The sequence below is a fragment of the Elephantulus edwardii genome, unplaced genomic scaffold, assembly GCF_000299155.1.
Source record: "Elephantulus edwardii isolate Elephantulus edwardi_28Jun2011 unplaced genomic scaffold, EleEdw1.0 scaffold00048, whole genome shotgun sequence".
Lineage (NCBI taxonomy): Eukaryota > Metazoa > Chordata > Mammalia > Macroscelidea > Macroscelididae > Elephantulus > Elephantulus edwardii.
Genome location: NW_006399798.1, coordinates 12,969,596 through 12,990,696, shown reverse-complemented (window position 1 = coordinate 12,990,696; position 21,101 = coordinate 12,969,596). Strand labels below are relative to the sequence as shown.

The 21,101-nt window shown below is 43.2% G+C and overlaps 1 protein-coding gene across 1 annotated transcript in view; it reads left to right on the top strand.

Annotated features, from left to right (window-relative positions):
- Positions 1 to 4,141: 4,141 nt before the first annotated feature.
- The window catches only part of MAP2K6 (mitogen-activated protein kinase kinase 6), a 169,342-nt gene continuing 152,382 nt past the window's right edge, over positions 4,142 to 21,101 (top strand). Inside the window, exon 1 of the mRNA XM_006886251.1 lies at positions 4,142 to 4,459. Coding sequence (XP_006886313.1) covers positions 4,444 to 4,459 — 16 coding nt within the window. The 5' untranslated portion in view covers positions 4,142 to 4,443. The remainder of the gene's footprint in view (positions 4,460 to 21,101) is intronic.

Below are 21,101 nucleotides of genomic sequence, written 5' to 3'. Positions count from 1 at the left end.
AAACCCACCAGACGAGTGGCGATTAGGTGCTGCCATAAGCGAGTCCGGGGGCAATTATGATGTCACTTAACTGAATGCAAACTGAAACAAAGTTGTTGTTCAGGTCCTCCCTGGTCTAAGCAAGGGGGCGTGCAGTTCCATAGCTACCCCAAGCAGGGCCTGGAACGTAGTGGGGCTCCATCAATGTTTGGAAAGGGAGCCTGGATGTGTTGAAATGTTGTTGTTGTTGTTATGTGCCATCGAGTCACTTGCAACTCATATCGACGCTATGTACAATAGCACAAAACCCTGCTCTGTCCTGTGCCAATCTCACTGTCTCCGACACACCCACCCTGATTACCCCAGTCACTGAATCAATCCACCTCATAGAGGGCCTTCCCCTCCTGTGCCATCCCTCCACCCTTCCAAGCATGACGTCCCTCTCCAAGGACCAGTCCCTCCGTACGACATGTCCAAAGTATGTCAGACGAAGCCTCAGAATCCTTGCCTCCAAGGAGCAGCCTGGTTTAACTCTTTCCAGGATGAATCTGTTTGTTTTCTTAGCAGTCCATGGTACCCTCAATACTCTTCTCCAGCACCACAGCTCAAAGGCATCAATTCTCAATACTCTTCTCCATCACGACAGCTCAAAGGCATCAATTCTCCTATCCTCCCTAGTCATTGTCCAACTCTCTGATGCATACAAGTGATTACAAAGACCATGGCCTCTATCAGATACACCTTAGTCTCCAGAGAGACACCATTGCTCTTCAGTACTTTGGAGGTCTCTAACTGCAGACTTTCCCATCAAATACTACGTCTTTTCATTTCCTGTCTGCTGGTACCAAGAGTGTTGACTGTGGAGCCAGCCAGACTAAAGCTGTGAACAATATCAATCTCTTCACCATCCATCCTGATGGTCTAGTGGTGAGAATCTTTGTCTTCTTGATATTGAGTCTCACTCCACCAGTGTTGAAATAGATCTAAAAAAAAAAAAAAGATGCCCACTGGTTAGAGAAACCTTAAAAGCTGGTTCAACTAGGCTCTGAGATTGTGTGTGTGTCGCTGGCACAAGAAAGAGAAGGGCGAGTGAGAAGGGAATAACCCACCACTTGCTCTTGGGCCATTCTCCTCCATGCCAACTCACAGCAACCCTTTGGGCTTCAGAGGTGAACCATGATCCCGGGGTTTTCAATGGCTGGGACCATTGGTAGAAGAGACAGCATGCACTGACTCAGGGGAGTGGAAGAGGGGCTTTCTGGTAACTTTCTGTGGCCCTGCTCATGTCCATATGACCCCAATACTCCTAGAGGCCGTATGGACATGAGGTTGACTTGGCTGATCTGAAGTACAGTGTCAGGAAAGGGAACACGTTGGGTGAATGAATGCCTATCCTAGGAATGATTGCACTTTTCCTCTGAGTTGATTTGCTGATTCGAAGCTAAGACACAGTGGTCGGCTTCCTTCTGGTGTATCCATTACTTCCTCTGGTAAAATTGTGAATCTTTCAGGGAAAAAACCAAAATAAAACACCCCTTCCAAATAGTTTTCATTTGCAGTCTAGTTTAAGCCTGTTTTCAAGTGTGACTGATGATCCTTTAATTACCCATCTAACTCTGGCCTGGACCCTCCCAAGCTACCTTGACCAAGGAGGGCAAATTCACCTTCTTAAAACAATGCCTTCAAGAGGTTACGCCTCCTTTCACTGACTCCCAACCACCTGTGGAATAAAGTCCAAACTTCCAGCCTTTTAAGGCCCTGTAGAATCTCTACCCATAAATTCCACCCACACCACACCCCCAGCACACAAAGCAATATCCCTTAATGGCTGGGGACAGGGTAGGGGTGAAGGGGGGTGGGGGTGTGTGGGTGGGGTGGGGAGGAAAGTATCAGATGGATGCTAACTCAGGTGACCCTGTGTGTCAGAGCAGAACAGTATTACGAAAGGTTTCCAATGGCTGATTTCCCCTCAGAGATAGATGTGGGTTATTTCCTTCTTAGGATCAAGTTGGCTTGAACCTCCATCCTTCGGACTAACAGTGGGGTCCTTCCTATCTGCACCACCTAAAGACTCTTGAATATGCTATCTGCTATCTTTATTCTTGTCACTGCGTTCTGTTTGAATTTCAAACCAAAACAAAAATGAACCCACTGCCTCGAGGTTCTTACTATAAGCCTCCTTAAAGGGCTAGAGGTCTCTGTTCATTTTTCTCTTTTTTCTTTTAAACTTATTATTAATTTTAATGAAAATTTAGAGACTTTGGATTTCCATTCATTCATTGTACTTTTCTCCCCCTCTCAACCCTCCCCCCTAGTACACTACCCTCTTGGAAAAGTAAAAGAAAGATTCTTTTATTGTTTTACAATCCCTCCTCCCAGGTCCACTCCACTATGCAGCTTTCGCTCTGGACTCCTGTCATGACAAAAATCTTATCACATATCCCTTTTATACAGTTTTCTCCCTCATCTGTTTCAATGCAGTATACATTATTGAACCCATCTTTCTCAGTCTCCACCCAACCCGAAAGTCAGTCCTGTTTTACAACAGTGGCACTATGCAGTATTTGTCCTTTTTTGACCAAGATACTTCACTCCGCACAATGTCCTCCAGGGTCACCCATTTTGAATAATATTGCATGAGTTCCTTGTTTTTCAATGCAGTGTAGTATTCCATTGTGTGACTATACCACATCTTCTCTATCCATTCGTTTGTTGATGGGCACTTAGTTTGTTTCCAACTCCTTGCTATTATGAACAAAGCCGCAATAAACATGGATGTGCATGTTTCTGTTCATTTAAAAAAATAATTTTAATGAAAGTTTACAAAGACTTAGGGTTTCCATCATTCATTGTTGCACTTTTCTCCCTGCCCACTCCCTCCCCCCTCAATTCACTCTTCTCCTTGAAAAGGAAAAAAATAACCCCTCTTTCATTGTTATGCAATCCCTCCCCCCAAGTCCACTCCACTGTGCAGCCTTCTTTCTGGACTCCTGTCATGACAATCACATCCAATCATATATCCCTTTTAAACAGTTCTCTCCCTCATCTGTTTGAATACGGTATAGCTTTCTTCTGTTCCTTTTTACGCAGAGAGAGTGCCCGTCAGTCTTCCTTGTACCACAGCCGTCCCCAGTCCTCCGTTTCTGAGTTTCAGCCCAAGCTCTGCTCTCCCCTCTCCTGCCCCCAGCCCCCAGCCACTTGTGTCACCTGCAGGAATTTACCTGCACATTTCCAGTAGATGCCACCCACCCCACCCACTAGACAGGAGCAGGACCTATGCGTGGAAGACTCCAGGCATTTTCTCAAACCTTTAGGGTGCATGTGCTAATTTTGTTGAATAAATGAAGATTATTTGACCTTGTTAAAGATGACCACGGCTTTGTCCCCTGGGAGGAGCCCCGCTGGGCAGTTGCGGAGCACTGGGCGTTGGCAGTCTTTAAAAAACCACAGCCTCTGAGACCCCCGGGGGCAATTCTGCACAGTCTCGCTGCTGCTCGGAATCTGAAGGACGCAAAGGCCCAGGATTTTTTTTTCCCCTTAGGCCTGGGATGGTCCTTCCTCCAAGTGTGGAAAAGCGTCCAAGCAGTTTCAATTTGCTTAAATTTCCCTTTGGTATGTAACACCCAGAATTTCCCATTTAACCTCGGGAGAAATGCGTACCCTCCCAGCCTCCCTCCCCAAACACCTATCAGGCTTGGAATTCCAAGTTACTAGAAAAAAACTTTCTTAATCAATAAAACTGTGCATACAGCCAGGCAGGGTTATTAAAGGGTAGCTACACCACCAGCCAGGCCAATCGCTGACAAGTCCATCTTCTTTCGAAGCAAAGTGTTTCCTAAAGTGGAGGTGTGAGGGTCACACACCCAGACCGACCTTCTGAAGCCAGCCAAAGGCTCTTTAGCTTAATTGCAAGCCCTTTAAGCTGCTGCTGCTTTTGAAGCAAAGGCTTTTCGAGAACAGAATGCTCCCTTCTCTTGGTCACGCTGATTTTCAAGCGTTGCTTGCGGACAGCATGCCTACGTTCTTCCTCTGATCGCATCCAGGAGTCACCGGGCTCAACGACCAGGAGACCACGTTGCCTTGAATCAGCGCCCCGAGGACTCCACCCTGGAACTACATTACCCAGCGTGCCTGGCGCCCCTCGCAGGAAAGACGTCTGCGCACTAACATACTCAGTTCCAAGTTTGGAGCTTTTAGCTGCCAGCTCTGGCCCATCATGTAGCTGCAGCACAGCCTTGCCTAACGTTGCAACTGGGGGAAAAAAATCACTTTCCAGTCTGTTTTGCAAGGTGTGCATTTCCATCTTGATTCCCTGAACGTCCATCTGCTGCCTCGGTCAAGAGAAACTCCACTTGCATGAAGATTGCACGCCTGCAGCTTGCATCTTTGTTGCAAAACTAGCTACAGAAGAGAAGCCAGGCAAAGTCTTTTGTGCTCCCCTCCCCCATCAAAGGAAAGGGGAAAATGTCTCAGTCGAAAGGTAAGAGCCTGTTTGCATTCCTTGCAAAAAATGCAAAGGGTTGTGCATGCATCTGTGAATGCATGGATGCAATGTTCGCCTGGCGATTGCATTTTTAAGTTTGAGGTTTTCCCCAGCTCAGTTGCATTTCCTGTTTAGTGTGTGTCTTTTTTTGCAGACACAGAGAGTTCCTGTAAGGCAGGGCTTGCAGTTCTGCTGTGCATCGACGTTATTTGCATTCTTCTGCTAGGATTACTGAGCTCTTTTTTGCCTTTTGCACTGTCAGGACGATAGAGCAGGTTGGTAACGTTTCAATATGCAGCGCTTTATGTATTTGTAAAAAAAAAAAATTCTAGTGTGCACACATGTGACAAGTAATTTTGCGTGCAACAGGGATACAAACTTTTGAAAAGTCTGTAGGTGAAGATGAACGGGAAAACTTGAGCTAAAGCGCTGGAGAATTCATGTAATCTTATATTTCTTTGGCCATGAACCTCTGCGACGCCAGTGCTTAGCGAAATTTCCATTGATACGGCTCTGAACATTAAGTAACTTTTCATAGTTAAAGGAAGTAAAGGTGAAGTGTGAAGAACGGTTTATTACCCGAAGCAGAAAAGAGGTCTCACTCTTCTGAGATTTTGCACTTTACACCCATTGCTTATTGGCTTACGGAATTTTGAGGCAGCAGGGAAGACTCTAAGCATGTTTATGTTTCTGCCCATTTGGGAGACACTTTGCATCTCGAGGGGAAAATTTGGGGGCAAAACTGTGCTTTTAACGCGGGTCAAGGGGGGGGCTGTACCATTTCATTGACAAGCATAATGAAATCATTAGGTGTGTAATTGCATATGCTTAGTCAAATATAACAGTCAGAAGTCGAAGGTTATGGTTAATTTATGCTTTTTCTTTTCTATTAATTTCCCACATACACACAGTTAGTGTATTTTGCGGGATTAATGTCATCCTGGGAAGAGGATTTAATTTTTTTTTTTCTTCTTACTTGGCATGAGACAGCTGAGGGGAGTGTTGTAAGATGTGTGTATGATCCTAAGTCACTTGTTTCAGAATAAACCTATCTTTAATACAGAGAAGCTTATGTGATATAAGAAAGCATGGAATCAGTTGGGCCCTCCAATCAGGGTTAGATAGTACCTCAGGCATAGTTGGTGGAACACCGGGTGAAATGAAAATGTCGATAAGCTTTTTTTGAAGATGCTCTGGCGTTGTCCTGTTGAGAAGCTTAGCTAACCTAAAGGCCAGCAGTTCGAACACACCAGCCACTCAGCAGGAGAAAGACGTGCTATTCTGTAGAGATTTCAGCCTGGGGACCCTCACAGGGGAGTACTGCTCTCACCTGTAGGATCTTTTGGATTGGATTGGGCTCTACAGGCTTGTTTTGCTTTTATCTTTATAAACTTTTGCTACTTTGTTCCCCCATTGTTGCAGCACTTTTTAAATTCAACCCGTGGAACTCCTGCATCTGAATAGCTTGGGAGGAAAGTGATAGTTCAAGAGTTTGAAGTAGGGCTTTGCTTTACTTTGAGTATTTCAAGGAGAAAGAAAATCTGAAAAGTTAAGAGCATTTAGGTTGCTAGAAGCTGACATTAGGAAGTGGAGACAGTCCTTTATATGGGGAAACCCGCTGCCTCTCTAGCAGAGAAGTAACAATTTAGAAGAGAGCTTGTTCTGATGTTTCAAAGCTGGTTGCTAGTTACTTTGTATCAGTAAAACAAATTGATTCAGTTTAGTTTATTACAGACATAAATGCTTATTCGGTTATAGATGGTATAAGCATGTATGTGTATATATGCATGTGTATAATTAGATGTATAAATGCATATATGTGCAAATATAGCTATAAGTACATATGTACCAGCATACATATACGGGCATGTCCCCTAACAAGATTTATCTAATACTACATTTAGTGAATATAATGTTACTGAGCTAGGAGCTCTGGTGGCCCAGTCTTTAGGGAGTTGAGCTATTAACCCAAAGGCCACACCTTTCTTGTGGTTTGAATCCACCAGGAACTCCCAGGGCAAAAGATAGTCAGACTCCTCCCATGTGATTTACAGCCTCTGAAACCCAATGGAGGGTCAGCTATGAGTCAGTTACCATTCAAGGACAATTTGAATGAAAATTGCTGTGCATTGTGCCCAGGATTTGGGAACACTGGGATGATAATTTAAATGTGCTCATCAGGTTGGAATAAAGAGAACGTGGATACAATTCACATTTGGAATAATTGGACAGGCATGCACCACTGTTGGTCTTTAGAGAGAAAAGTGCCTTTCTCTCTGGGGCACGATCAAGGTTTCATGAAAAAGGCAATGCTTATGGTGCATAGGGCCTTTGGGGATTCAGAGTCCAAATTTCAACCACTAATGAATGAATTGATTAATTTGGGCCTCCCTTTCTGTCCTTTGAGGTTCTCCCAGGGAGGAGCTAGCTCCTTTTTAAGGCAGCGAGTTCCTGAGCTGGGAAATTAAAGGGAATAACCAACCACGTGGTGCTTTTCCAATATGGCAGTACCCATGAGAGGTCAGGTCCTGGTGGCCCTTGGTGTCAATCACCATTTATCTACATGCTCTTAGTTCAGTCCTGTTTGGAAGGTGTATCTGACATGAGCATGAGGACCTGCTCAGCAGAAGAATTATTGACAAAAGTGAGTGGGCAGTCGTTTATAAAATGGTAAAGGAGCCTTGGCTACTGCTCTAGGAGTTGGCCTAATTCAGCTCTTCTCACTTGGCCAGTTCTCTCTCTCCCCCCACCCCCCACTACTAAACTTTCTTTGTCATGCTCTTAACCCAATGAGATGAGAGGAAAAGTGAAAGGTGGATACAAACTGAAAGATTTAACAACATGTTCAATTCAGGGACCTTTACGAACTTTCTAGATGACTATAATTCGGTTTTCCAGACCTCTAATTTGAGGCACAACCGAAGCACAAGAATTACAGACTCCTCGGGAGCTGGAAGGACCAGGTTACTTCTTCCCTGCCTTACCAGCAGTGAGATTCCGAGAAAGAATTTCTTAAAAAGAAATTTTGCTTTCCACAGTTTTAACTTTAGGTGGTAGGCTTTTCAGCTTGTTTATATTAGCTGTCTGGGGTTGAGCTGACATTTTTCAAATATTAAAGTGGTAGAAGGCCTTTTGAGGAAATCTGAAATGTAAGTTGACAGGAAGGGCACCCAGAAGGTGCAGGAATTCCTGCTTATTACAGGAAGATAGGCTACAGGAAAAATGTGTCATCTACACTCCCCTGGAGAGAAAAACCATTGTTATCAGCCATAATGATCTGGAGGGAGGGAGGGAAAGAAGGGGAGAGAGAAGGCCTGACTTCTCCCTGTTCACCTGGAAATATACAAAAAGTTTCCCCCTTTCAATACGCCTTCCCAGTTTGGCCCCCTGTTCACCTTGAAGTTTAATGTGACATTAGTTAAATCACAGTTATGGGCACTTCCTGGAAGGCCAGCTTTAGAACCACATAAGAAAGGGCTGAACCCTCCATGAGTTTTTGTGCTTCTGTATTTCATTTCACCCTAAAAAAATGCAATGTATAAATTTCTCTTTCTGTATAAATTCCACTGTTAGGTTGTACCAGACAAGCTTGTCATGTAGCCTGTAATCTGAGCCAGTATGTTTTATAACCACGCACATCTCAGGACACAAATCAGAATGGTTACCTTCAGCCTGCTGGGATTGCTTTGTATTACTATCGTCAGCACTTTAACGTTTGTGCATGCTGCTTGCTGAGGACGTCGGGGGGGTCCTCTTGGTGGTCAGTGTAGGACTGGGTAAAGGCATTGGAAATCCCATCCTTTTGTTTTGCAGATGTTAGTATTGTTTGAACTATACCTTGCAGTTTTTAAATCTGAATGATCTCTAAGGAATACTTTTAAAATGTTAAAGAAGCAAGTTGCTTAAGTAATATTTGTTTGTTATAACATTTGAGAATGTAGAAAAGGAAAATAAAATTCATAATATACACTTTGATAGGTATCTTTTTGGACTTTTCCTCCTTATAATTTTGCTCTGTATGTCTGAAAAAAAATCCAAAATGTGTCTAGGACTTGTGACTACTTGGGGACTTTAGTTTCAGTTACCAATATGCTATCAAATATTTCTAAATTAATATTTTTATGTTAATACTATTCAATTGCATTCTATTTCTTTAACTCAAACATTGTATTTAATTTTAAGTATTATCAATAATGCTATAATGACCTTTTCCAGTGCATACATTTTGTGTATATTATTCTTAGATTCAGTTCCAGGAAGCAAAGGTATTGGTTATGGGTATCCAGTTCTTTCTTTCTTCTTTCTTATTATAAATTTTAATGAAAGTTTACAGAGACTTTGGATTTCCATTCATTCATTGTTGCACTTTTCTTCCAGCCCCCACCCACCAATTCACTCTTCTCTTTGAAAAGTAGAAGAAAAATTCTTTCATTGTTATACAATTCCTCCCCCAAAGTCCACTCCACTGTGCTGCGTTCGTGCTGGATTCCTGTCATGACAGTAATACCTAATCATATATCCCTTTTAAACAGTTCTCTCCCTTATCTGCTTTAATGCCATATATATAATTTATCCCATCTTTCTCAAATTCTCCCCAACTCCAGTGTCACTCCTGTTTTACAACAGTGACCCTATGCAGTATTTGTCCTTTTGTGACTGAGATATTTCACTCAGCATAATGTCCTCCAGGGTCACCCATTTTGTATAATATTTCATGAGTTCCTAGTTTTTCAATGCAGTGTAGTATTCCTTTGTGTGAATATACCACAGCTTCTTTATCCATTAGTTTGTTAATAGGAACTTAAGTTGTTTCTAACTCTTTGCTATTGTGAACAATGCAACAATAAACATGACTATGCATTCCAATTCTTTCTTACTCCCCATTTACAGCTCTAACTTATGAAATACCTGTATTAAAGTAAAAATGATGATGTGTGTGCCTGCTCTATCCTGTGCCAACCGCACTGCCCCCGACACACCTATCCCGATTACCCCAGTCACTGAATCAATCCATCTCATAGAGGGTCTTCCCCTCCTGCGCTGTCCCTCCACCCTCCCAAGCATGATGTCCCTCTCCAAGGACCCGTCCCTCCTGGCAACATGTCCAAAGTATGTCAGACGAAGCCCCAGAATCCTTGCCTCCAAGGAGTAGCTTGGTTTAATCCTCTCTAAGATGAATCTGTTTGTTTTCCTGGCAGTCCATGGTACATTCAGTACTCTTCTCCAGCACCACAGCTCAAAAGCATCCACTCTCCTTCTGTCCTCCCTAGTCATTGTCTATATATATATAGATATATAAATAAAATCTCAAAGAATGCAAACAATGAATCAATTTTTTATATGACTGAAAGTTACACCATCCGGTACTAATTACTTTTCCTTTTGGGTCACAGTCTCTTTGTACACACCCCCATACACCCACACACACCCACACACACACAAGCTTATACATTTGTGACATTTTGTCCTACTTTTTTTTTTATGAGAAATCTTTTTAACATTTTCTACTAGTTTATTTACAAAATTCTAATACACTTTTTTCAAGAACAAATTCTTTTAATTCCCCTCACCTTCCCCCCACCCATCAAATTGTACAACCCAATGATTAATCCCCCCTTCCCATTCACATCTAAATCCATCTGCTTCCAGCCTCTCCCACCCCTCCTGGATCCTTATACTCATTCTGCAACAATGGTTTTATACAATATTTATCCTTGTGGGACTGAGTTAGTTCACTCAGCATAATGCTCTCCAGTCCCTGCCAAGTTAGGTAATAATTTACAAAATCATTGCTCTTGTGTGCTGCGTTGTATTCCATTGTGTGAATTTACCATAATTTCTCAATCCATTCCTTTGTTGTTGGACATTTGGGCTGTTTCCGTGTTCTTGCGATGGTGGATAATGCTGCTATGAACATTGGTATACAAATCTCAGTTTGTGCTTCATTGTTCATTTTCTCAGAGTATATTCCAAGTTGTGGAATAGCTTTGCCCTACTTTTTATGCTCTGCTATGTGCCTTAGTTGGAAGGAGGAGTGGCATCCACTTCCATAATACCTTGCCTTCGGAAACCCTGTGAACCTGGAGAGAGGATGAAAGGCACCTAAGCTTCCAGGACTCTCCTTCATAGGGTCAGTGTGAATTGCCTGCGACTCCACGGCACTTAACAACAACAACAACATGTATCTTAGACTTCTTTGCATGTCAATACATACAAAGACATGTCAATCTTTTAACAGTGTCACATTTGAGTTTGGAAGAATGTAACCATTTATTTAACGTGTCTCCCACTGGGCTTTTTTTTATATTTTTTTACAAGTATAGAAAAAAATGCTATAAGGAATACCTTGAACATGCATCTTTGCACACTAGCCAATTTCTCTCTCTTTTTCTGCCCAATTTCTCTCTTAAAGATGAATACCTCTAGCAAATAGAAGTGCTAGATCAACTTGGATTCATTGAATATATTGCCATCAGAAGCAGAAATGCTAAAATTCTCATTCCTCCCAACGGTGTGTGTGAGTGCCCATTTCTACTCTTGTAAACATTATGGTGACCATTGCCAAACAAATTGCTCTCTAGAAGTTGTTCCAGTTAGACTCCTGTTTTTTTTTTAATCTGAGCATAGAGATTTTTAAACAGTTCCTTACCAATTTAATGGAAGGGATTAATATTCTTATGCGTATTACCCTCTCTCCCATACTGAGGAAGTGGAATTTTTCACTATTTGGGCAGCACGTATATTCTCTGTGTGTAAATTCATTCCTCGCCCCCCCCCCATACATTTTTTAAAATCCAAATTGAGGGATCAAGTTGTTTTCAAAATTAGACCAGAGAATTCCAAGATCGTGTAGCATAATTGTGGATTGCAAGAGGGATTCCATGCATCCAAACAAGTGAATTCTCTGCTGAGTTCTAATTTTAATTTCAACCAAAATGTCTTAAGTAAACATATATTTTATAAAATCGTTTTGTTTTACACTGTCTCTCTCACTGTCCAGACTTGGATGAAGACAGTGAGAAAAATGTAATGATCTGATTGACATCGCAGCCTGGAGATGCCCCTTCTGTGCATTCCTGCATATCCCTGTTATCTCTCCAGGCAAAAGGCATCACTGGATCACTCTATATTTTGCAAATAATCCTGACACAGCCCCTGTTTGTGTATGTGCATTGCTTCAAGAGAACTTTTTTTGTTGTTGCATCATGTGGAATATCTAATCAGAAAAGGTGGTAGACTTTAATTTACCTCATTTGTTAAAAAGAAGTAAGTGTATCAATTTGGGTAGCCTTCCAAGTTACACAAGTGGAACTTGTGTCCCTGACATAGTTCTACTAACAAGGCTGTCTCGATGCATCCTGGTGAAAATGGCAGAGTTTACATCTGTGATAAGAGTTTTGAGCCATCATAAAACAGCAATCTGAAACCTGGCAAGTAAATATTTTGCTCAGAGACAATTTTAATTTAGTTCTCTTGAACGCTGGTAGCCTGGTCCCTGGAGAGCTGAGCTCCTAATCCAAAAGCAAGACCTCTCTGCCAGTTCAAATCCACCAGTTGCTCCTTGGGAGAAAGATACACAATCTCTTCCTGTGTGATTTACAGCCTCCCAGAAAGCTGCTGGAGGCTCACTCAGCTAAGTCTGTTCTGACTGGCAATGAATTTAAGTTAGTTACGTTTGACTCTGTATCACCCCCCCCCCCCCCAGCAAACCACTTACACCATCCAGTATAGAAAAGAAGTTGTTTTTTTTTAACCTTCAAAATCTTTAGTATATTTGCAAGTTTGTTCCATTTGTTTGTGGGGATAGGCTGGCAAGAAGGGATGCTATAGGTACCCAGGTGATTTCTATGTTACTGTGTTCTGGCAGTTTCTATGAAGCCAAGCAAAAGTGACACGTGAATTGTGGTGGTAGGATTTCTTCCCAATTCTCTGCCAAAGGATATTTTGCAAATGCTCTCATTTTAATTCCCAATGCCTAAGCTTTACAGCTGCAAGTTTTAACCACTGTAATTGTTGTTTGCCTTTTATGGACTCTCTGGTTTGAAAGCCCTGCTGGGTAGTTGGCCTTGCTGCTTATGCATCTTCATGCCTCCCTTCCTTGTAGTCTTCTGCTTACAAATAATAGGTGATTGATAAATACTTGATTTTTTTTTTCTCCAGTGGGGTTCTCATTCTTTTCCCAAGTTTTATGCAGGGTTTGGGATAATTAAATTAGCATGCAATGTTCTCCCTCTGCTTCCGTGTTTGCATTCTTTGTCTCATTTTGTCTTCCCTTAAGTATTTGGAATTTGCAAGGACAGCGTAAACAGCAACTTGCTAAGGCTGAAGAAAGAGCATTTATTTGTATCTAGCCCCTCTACGCTTCCTCGGCTGCATGATACTCTGCTAACTTTCCCTGTTTCAAAAAAAATGTGCAGAATAAAAGTGAGCTGTCCAGAGATTCTGCTCAGGTAGGGCTGAAGCGAAGCGAATTCCTTCCTTCTGGGTTGGAATTCGGGAGCTATACTAGTCTGTAAGCCGGTTGAGCCTCTTGAGTGTTGTCAGAGACGACCTGAAGGTTTTTTTGAGTGCTGAAAATTTTGCAGCCCATCAGTGGGCTTAAGCACAGTGAAGACTGGGAAGTCACCACAGGATCCGGCAGGGTTTCAGTCTCTTGTATTGTGGGGTCCCGGTGAGCGGAGGTTGACCTGAGGGTGTCTAACAGCAGCAACAACACTCTCCTCGTGTCATGCTTGTTCCCTCTTCAGGTCCATACGGTTCTAACACAGCCCATAAATCCTCCTTTTGCTCCTAGGTTTTTTACACTGAACAGGAGATTCAGGTTACCACCCACATAAATCCAGCCCATCACAAATCGTCTATAATTTAGTCAGCTCAGCTCAGTCTGAAGTGTTAATAAAATACGTACTTGGGGAATTCCCCTGTCATTTATTTTCTTTTCCAGCTTATACATCTTAAGTCTCATTCTTTGGGATCCACAGTTCATTTGATCTGATGGTCCTTTTACTATTTTGACTATTAACTCTGAATCGCGAAGCTGCTTATTAGCCCCACCCCTCACGCCACCACCGTCACCCACCATCATCACCATCACATACTGTGCTACTTATATCTCGTGTCTTGTCTTTATGGACATCACAGAAACCCAGGGGACAAGTACTGCCCTCAGTCATAATTTACAAACGGGTAAACTGAGGCTCAACGGGGATGAGCTCACTTGTCCATGGCAGAGGCAGGAAGCAAGGCCAGGCCTAACTGACTGCGGGGGGTGCCCTTCCAAACTATTTTGAAAACTTTGACCCTGGCGTCCAAATCTAGCCCACCAAGCCAAGTCCAGCCTTCCTGGCTTCTGTAGGCCTTGAAAGAGAAAAATGGCTTTCATATGTTTCTAAAGATTGAAAAACCATTGAGTGAATGACATTTCATGACACGTGAGATTTTATACAGTTCAAATCCACTGTTTGTACATAAAGGTTTATGGGAATAGCTGTGCCCAATCGTTACTTATTATTTATGCCTGCCTTTTTTTTTTTTTTGCACTGTAATGAAAACAGACAACATGGTCTACAAGGTCTGGTGGCGCAGTGCATTAAGTATTGGACAACCAGCTGAAAGGTCGGCTGTTCGAATCCTCCAGTCTCTCTGTAGGATAAAAATGAGCGATTTCCTCCCAGGAAGAGGCACAGCCTCAGCTGGCTGGGGGTCAAAATCAACCAGAGGGCAGTGGGCTCGCCGACCCCTGCTGTCCACGCTTGCGCTGAGTGGAATCTTAGCATGATATGATAGGCTCCACATCACACTCTTCTTTGGCTTTCATGGAAGTTTCTTAGTTAAAAACATTCCCTGCCAGCTCCTAACAACCACATCCAGTTTCTGAGGCTGTCAGTCTTTAACTGGCCCGTCTTTCTCCCTTGGAGATCTTGGTGTGTTTGAACCTCTGCAGGCCATTGGCCTTTTGGTCCACAGCACAGGGCGCTAAGAAATGCACCATCGCAGCTCTGTGGAGAGTTATTAACCCGTTATTTGCCTGCCATTCATCCAGAGACCTCTTGGGCCCAACCGACAGGAAATCGCTGAGTGATGTGTCTCCTTGTGAGAAGAATTCCAGGCTGTGGTTCATTTCCCCTGAACTAAGTCACTGGTCTCTTGGCCCGTCCTGGGTTACTCTCCTCTCAGCTCTTGACTTCCTCTTTGTTTCACGTGTCTTTTCTTTTCTCTCTCCCATTGAAACACTGTCTTCCCTGATGTCACTGTTTTATTTAAAGGCAAATTAGTTGTTCTAAGGGGTGGGTGCTTCCTAGGAGCTCCTGGTCACCTCATAGTCCTGCCTGTTGTGAAGCCACGGGATTAAGCTTTATTTTGGATCTGCAGAGTCACTACAGACTTGAGGGGTCCTCACCAGCCACTGCCTGACCAGTAAGCCTCACACTGTTGTGTCTTTGAAGGCAGTACATCTCTGTGAAAGCTGATTGCCACATTCTTCTCCCAAAGAACAGCTGGTCGGTTATGAACAAGCAACCTTTCGGTTAGTTGGTAGAGTGCCTTAGCTTCTGTGCCACGAGGGCTCTTGAAGTGCCATTGGGTCCCCCTAAGTTGTGGGTATTGTGAGTCTTTAGGAGGAAAGGATGTTATAAAGGTTCTGAAAATGAAAGAAAGGATGATTGGGAGGGACCCCCTGAAGACAGGCTGGCTGATTAGGACCCACGAATGCCAGGGCCAGCGTGCCTCAGGACTGGGAAGGCCAAGAGAGTTGAAACATGATGAGCTCAGAGTGGTTCCAACAACCAAACTGAGGTCAGCAGAGGTCACACAGAACCAGTAAGTTGCTGTTGAGTTGATTCTGGCTAGGTCTGTGTTGGAGAAAATGGCTTTTTAGGGCTTTCAGAAGTGCAATACAGACTGCATTGTAAAACCAGTTGCCGAGCTTCTCCAGTGGTTCAAGTCCACCAGGGGCTCCATGGGAGAAAGATGGGCTGTCTCCCCGCTTGTGATTTACAACCTCATTAGGTTCAGTTAGGAGTCAGAACTGACTCAATGGCAGGGAGGTTGAGGGTGTGTGTGTGTGTGTGTGTGTGCGCGCGCGCGCGCGCACGCGCGTGCCTATACTAATTTGAAATCTCATTTTTTAGTAACTGGATTGCCAGACCTTTTTTTTTTTTAAATTTATTATTAATTTCAATGAAAATTTACAGAGACTTTGGGTTTCCATTCATTCATTGTTGCACTATTCTCCCCTCCCAACCCTCCCTCCCCCCCAGTACACTACCCTCTTGGAAATGTAAAAGATAAATTCTTTCATTGTTTTACAAACTCTCCCCCAGGTCCACTCCACTATATACCCTTTGCTCTAGACACCTGTCATGACAATAATACCTAATCACATATCCCGTTTAAACAGTTTTTTCTCTTATCTGTTTCAACGCAGTATACATTAATGAATCCATCTTTCTCAGTCTCTATAACCCCAAGGTCAGTCCTGTTTTACAACAGTGGCATCATGCACTATTTGTCCTTTTGTGACTGAGATACTTCACCCAGCATAATGTCCTCCAGGGTCACCCATTTTGAGTAATATTGCATGAGTTCCTTGTTTTTCAATGGAGCGTAGTATTCCATTGTGTGAATATACCACAGTTTCTCTATCCATTTGTTTGCTGTATTCCATTGTGTGAATATACCACAGTTTCTCTATCCATTTGTTTGCTGATGGACACTTAGGTTGTTTCCAATTCCTTGCTATTGTGAACAAAGCCACAATAAACATGGGTGTGCACATATCTGCTTGGGTGTCAGTTATGGTCTCTTTGGGGTATATTCCCAGTAGTGGAATTGCTGGGTCAAATGGTATCTCTATTTGCAACTTTTTGAGAAAGAGCCATACCGCCTTCGACAGTGGTTGCTCCAGGCCTTTCTTGCAAGGGTGGGCTCAAACTTCCAAGCTTTTGGGTAGTGGCTGACTGCCCTCCTCTTTGGTACCTCACACAAAGCAGTGCAGATTCTCAAGGTACCAGCTGGTGGCCGTGTGCTGGCTCTGTCTCTGAATTGTGTGCTCAGAGGTGGATGTCAGTCGCTTCATTCCATGCACACTGGAGCCTCGAGAGGTCGCATTTCATTGACAAGGAAGCTGAGGCCCAGAGAGGTGCACGAGGTTGCCTTTGATGCCACAGCCCATCAGTGGTGGAGCAGAGCAAGTCCTCAAGGTCTATTTGACCTTGTTCCGTTCCTGGCGACCACACTTGAGCTGTCACTCTGTAATTGATGTTATGAAACCTGCTATCCAAAAAAACACGGCCAGAATTTAAAAACAAAACCAAAATAAATCAACTAACCAAATAAGAAGTCATGAACAGATTCCAAACATGTTGAGCGTGGCAGAGCCAGGTGTGGTTGTCACCAGGGGATGGCCCGTGTCTAGCTATGGTGTCCTTTTGACAAGGTTCTTTAGACTACAGAGCCCAGAGTCCGACTCATTCTGACAGTTCGTGCTGTTAAGATTGGATTCCCAGGATAAACTGCCTGCTGGTTGGACAAAACTGCTTACGATGGTTCTCCTGTTAGGTTGTTCGCTGTTGCTTTTCATTCCATCAAGTTGGCCTGACATGTGGTGACTCCTTGGACAACGGAATGAAAAGGTTGCCAGTCCTGTGTCATCTGCACAGTCATTTCCATGCTTGAGCTCATTGTCATGGTTGCTGTATGTTCCGTGTGCCTTTCACCTGGGGGGGCTCCTCTTCCGTCACTACAGGGGACAATCTTCTGTGATGATCTATGTGGTTTCTTGGCTAATGTTTGAAAACAGTTCAAAAGCTCAGCTGAAGCCAGTACACTGTGGGTGACCTTGTGGATATTTGAAATATCAGTGACCTTAGAGCCATCAGTCACACCTAAACTATCACCGTCTGACAGGCTGACAAATATGTGATGATAGACATTGTGTCCTATACCACTGAGTAGGAGCTGATCCTTAGCCGACCCTCCAGTAGCTTCTCAAAGGCAGCTGGCTGGATTCAAGGAGGTTATCTGTCTTTCTCCCATAGGAACAGCTGGTGGATTTGAACCTCGTGCTTTTGTGTTAGCAGTGCAACTTCTTACCACTTAGCCACCAGATCACCCTCACAGTGACAGATACTAGTCTGTATTTGTTGTTGTTTTATGCCACCGAGTCAAAAATGACTCATAGCTGACCCTCCAGTGAGCTTTTCTAACCTCACAGGAGATTTCTTGTCTTTCTCCCACTGAGCAGCGGAGGAACTCAAGCCTTGTGCCTTTAAGCTGCCAGCGCGGGTACTTACCATGAAGCTACCAGAGCTCCCCTGGCCTGTCTATGCAGGGAGTGCACGTCCAAAGCCTCAGGAAGGAACACTGAGGCCATCAGCTGTGAAACAGGCTATCAAATAGGAACCAAGGCAGAGAGGATCTCTGTGTGTTCATTGTTTTGAAACAGAAGTGAGAGCACAGCTGGTCTGGCAGCCCCTTTTTGACATTTTGATTTCCTTTCTTCTCTGTCATTTCCATGTAAATGTAGCAAGTGCCGTTTCCTTGAACTTGTGAATGAACCACATCTCTCCTCTTTCCTCTGTGTGAGACAGTGCAGAGGAAACTGGGTTTGCCTCTCTGTGTGGTAGAGGAGGCCAGGGCTGCTGGGGACACATTTCCTTCTGAACCTGTGAATTCTCTCTCTGCTTTCTCTCCCAGGCAAAGCAGAACAGTCAAACCTGTACTTGAGCTGTCTCCCATGACCTCTTGCTGACGTCTGGGGATTGAGTAACACGTTTTTATTCCCTTCCTGGGTCGTCATGAGCTGGGGCTGACCCAGGGCAGCTAATAACAACAATGCTTCTCTCTCCTCTAACCCCACATGGGAGGAGAGGATTTAGGGACAAGAATCAGCCCAGGATCTGAAGCAGGAGTGCTAACAGAATGGTAAAGACTAAAGGAATGATTGTTTTGCAGTGAATATGGAGAGACAACTTTCTGTGATGCTTGAAAACTTTGCTATCATATTCTTTCTGTGTTTTTCTTCCTTTCTAGTTCTCCAAACTCATTTACCATTCAAAATACAAGTTCCAACCACTATGAACATAGTACAGAAAGGGAGACTGAAGGGAAGAAATGATCCCTTTATTTAGATCACTTTGACAGATATATTTTTGATCTATTGGAAGCAGGGGTGGCATCCACTTCCTAAACAACATACCTCTGGAAACTCTCGGAACTTTGAGAAACGATGATAGTTTCCAGTCTTTCATAGGGTTGCTATGAGTCGTATTCCACTCGACGGCAATCAACAACAACAACAACAACAACAACGGGGGAGCTCTGGTGGCCTAGTGGCAAGAAGCTGCAACTACAATCCCAGAGGTGCACGGTTCGAATCCACCAGATGCTCTGCCGGGGAAGGAGGGGCAATCTCCTCCAGTACCAGTCAGATCTGATTTGACGGTACACGCACACAAAAAAATAAAAAACAACAACAACAACAACAACAACAATATTGTTTGGTTTACGGCGTTGTGCCACGTAAGACCAGGGAAACATGCCCTCAACTTCACGCTACCTCTCACGAGCTATAAAGAGCCTTGGAAAACCGATTTCATTTCTAGCTTCAGTGTCTTCATCTGTTAAATAGAGATACTGACACTGATTAAGTAAGATAGTGCATGTGAACATTTTTCATCAATGTTTTACGTTTCATTTGTTCAGCAGATATCTAGTGAGTTGAGGCGTTGTGCTGGAATGGTGTTACCTTGCTGTTCGTGTTGTTGCTTTGACTTATGCCAACCTTAAATATCCACAGAATTAAGTGTTGCCTGGAGGTGCATGGTCACTGGTGTGTTTGAGTTGTTTGATGTTGACTATTTGTCCCTCCATTGCATTAAGGGGTTTTTCATTTCCCCCGACCTACTTTTCCAAACACGATGTCCTTTCCTTAGCAATTCCACTTTTCCTATTGACGTGTCCAAACTAAGTGAGCTCAAGTCTCCCCATCCTCCTCCTGAAGAACATTCTGGTTTTATGTCTTCTAAGGCTCATTTGTTCATCCTCTGACAGTCCAGGGTATAGTCAGTTCTCTTTGAACGCATCGATTCTTCTGCTTCCTTCAAACTGTCCAGCCTTCACATGCCTAAGTGTACATTTTCTTCACTCTTCCTTTTACTCAGATGCTGAACAAATCATATCATAGCTCAGGTTAAAGAAAGCACAGGGATGTCTAGAAAATCAGATCAAGTCCTAACTGTGACTCAGAAGAGGTACCATGAATAGGAAGATGCTGTGTATGAAGAAATCAGGAGAATGTTCCCAGGGGGCATGAAAGGATCAATGTGATTGATTTTCAGAGTTCATGTTAAAAATGAGCCTGAGACCCAAATTCGTTACAGGGAAGGAATCTTGACTGCGATTATCCAGTGGCAGCAATAGAATCTTAAGACAGAACAGTTCCTTGAAAAAATAATGCTAATAATAACGACAAGAACAAGCCCAGCAAAAATACCTGGAGCTTTTAAGACTTCATTTATGGTTTTCAAGGACTTCCTTGTTTCTCACCAAGATACATACTGTAATTATTTAGGGTGATTACAATGATCTAATAATAAATGTAATATATTGTATCTTACAATTTCAAGTCTTTGGGGTTTTTTGTTTGTTTGTTTGCTCTGTGTGTGTGTGTGTGTGTGTGTGTGTGTGTGTGTGTGTTTTAACCTGATTGCAGAAAATTCAGGAAATCTAGAGGTTAATAGTTAAACAAGTTTATCCTAACAATCCGGTTTATAGGAACACTATAATTATATAAGCAAGCTGTTGGTTTAATAATCAATGTCTAGCGAGGCTAGAGAATGTTTTCCAGAGCCTGGTCACAGCTATAATTTTCATTTTTCGTAACCTACTAACCAGCCTTTTCCACTTCTTACTGCTTTTCTCTTGCCTAGAATAGCTTGGCATCTGTTAAAAGGGGGAAAACAAACTGTTCAAAGCACTTCTGGAGCCTCACTTGACTTCTCTCAAGAGCAGCTATCCAGCATGTTATTATTTCAAGGATGACACTGGATACAGACAGGGCAGTTCTGTCTGCATGTGGGGTGGATTTTCGATTCCAATAAAACTTTATGGCGAGCTCTGGTGGCCTAGTGGCAAGAAGCTGCACTGCAATCCAAGAGGTGCACAGTTCGAATCCACCAGATGCTCTGCTGGAGAAGGAGGAACAATCTCCTCCTGTACCAGTCAGATCTGATACACACAAAAAAATAATAAAATAAAAAAAAAACTTTATGAGAAAAACATGGAATGCTGCACAAACGGGCACGCCACCCTTGCACGGGTGCCAGGCTTCTGTTCTCTGTATTGTTCTGGTTGTAGTATTTGTGCTGCCAAAGTAAGCATGTTTTTATTGTTGTTGTTGAGTTGAGCACGACTCATAGCAACCCCATAAACGAATGGCCTGAAGCCTTTCTATCACCTTCGTCATTTATCAAAGTTGATAGAGTTTCCAGAGGCATGTTGCTTAGGAAGTGGATGCCACGCCTGCTTCCAAATGTTTTTTATTATTATGAAAAATGTTTTTAGAGAGAATAATCTAAAAGTATTATATTTTAGGGCATTATTTTTATCGTAGGAGTATGCAATGAGGGTTGCAGAGTGG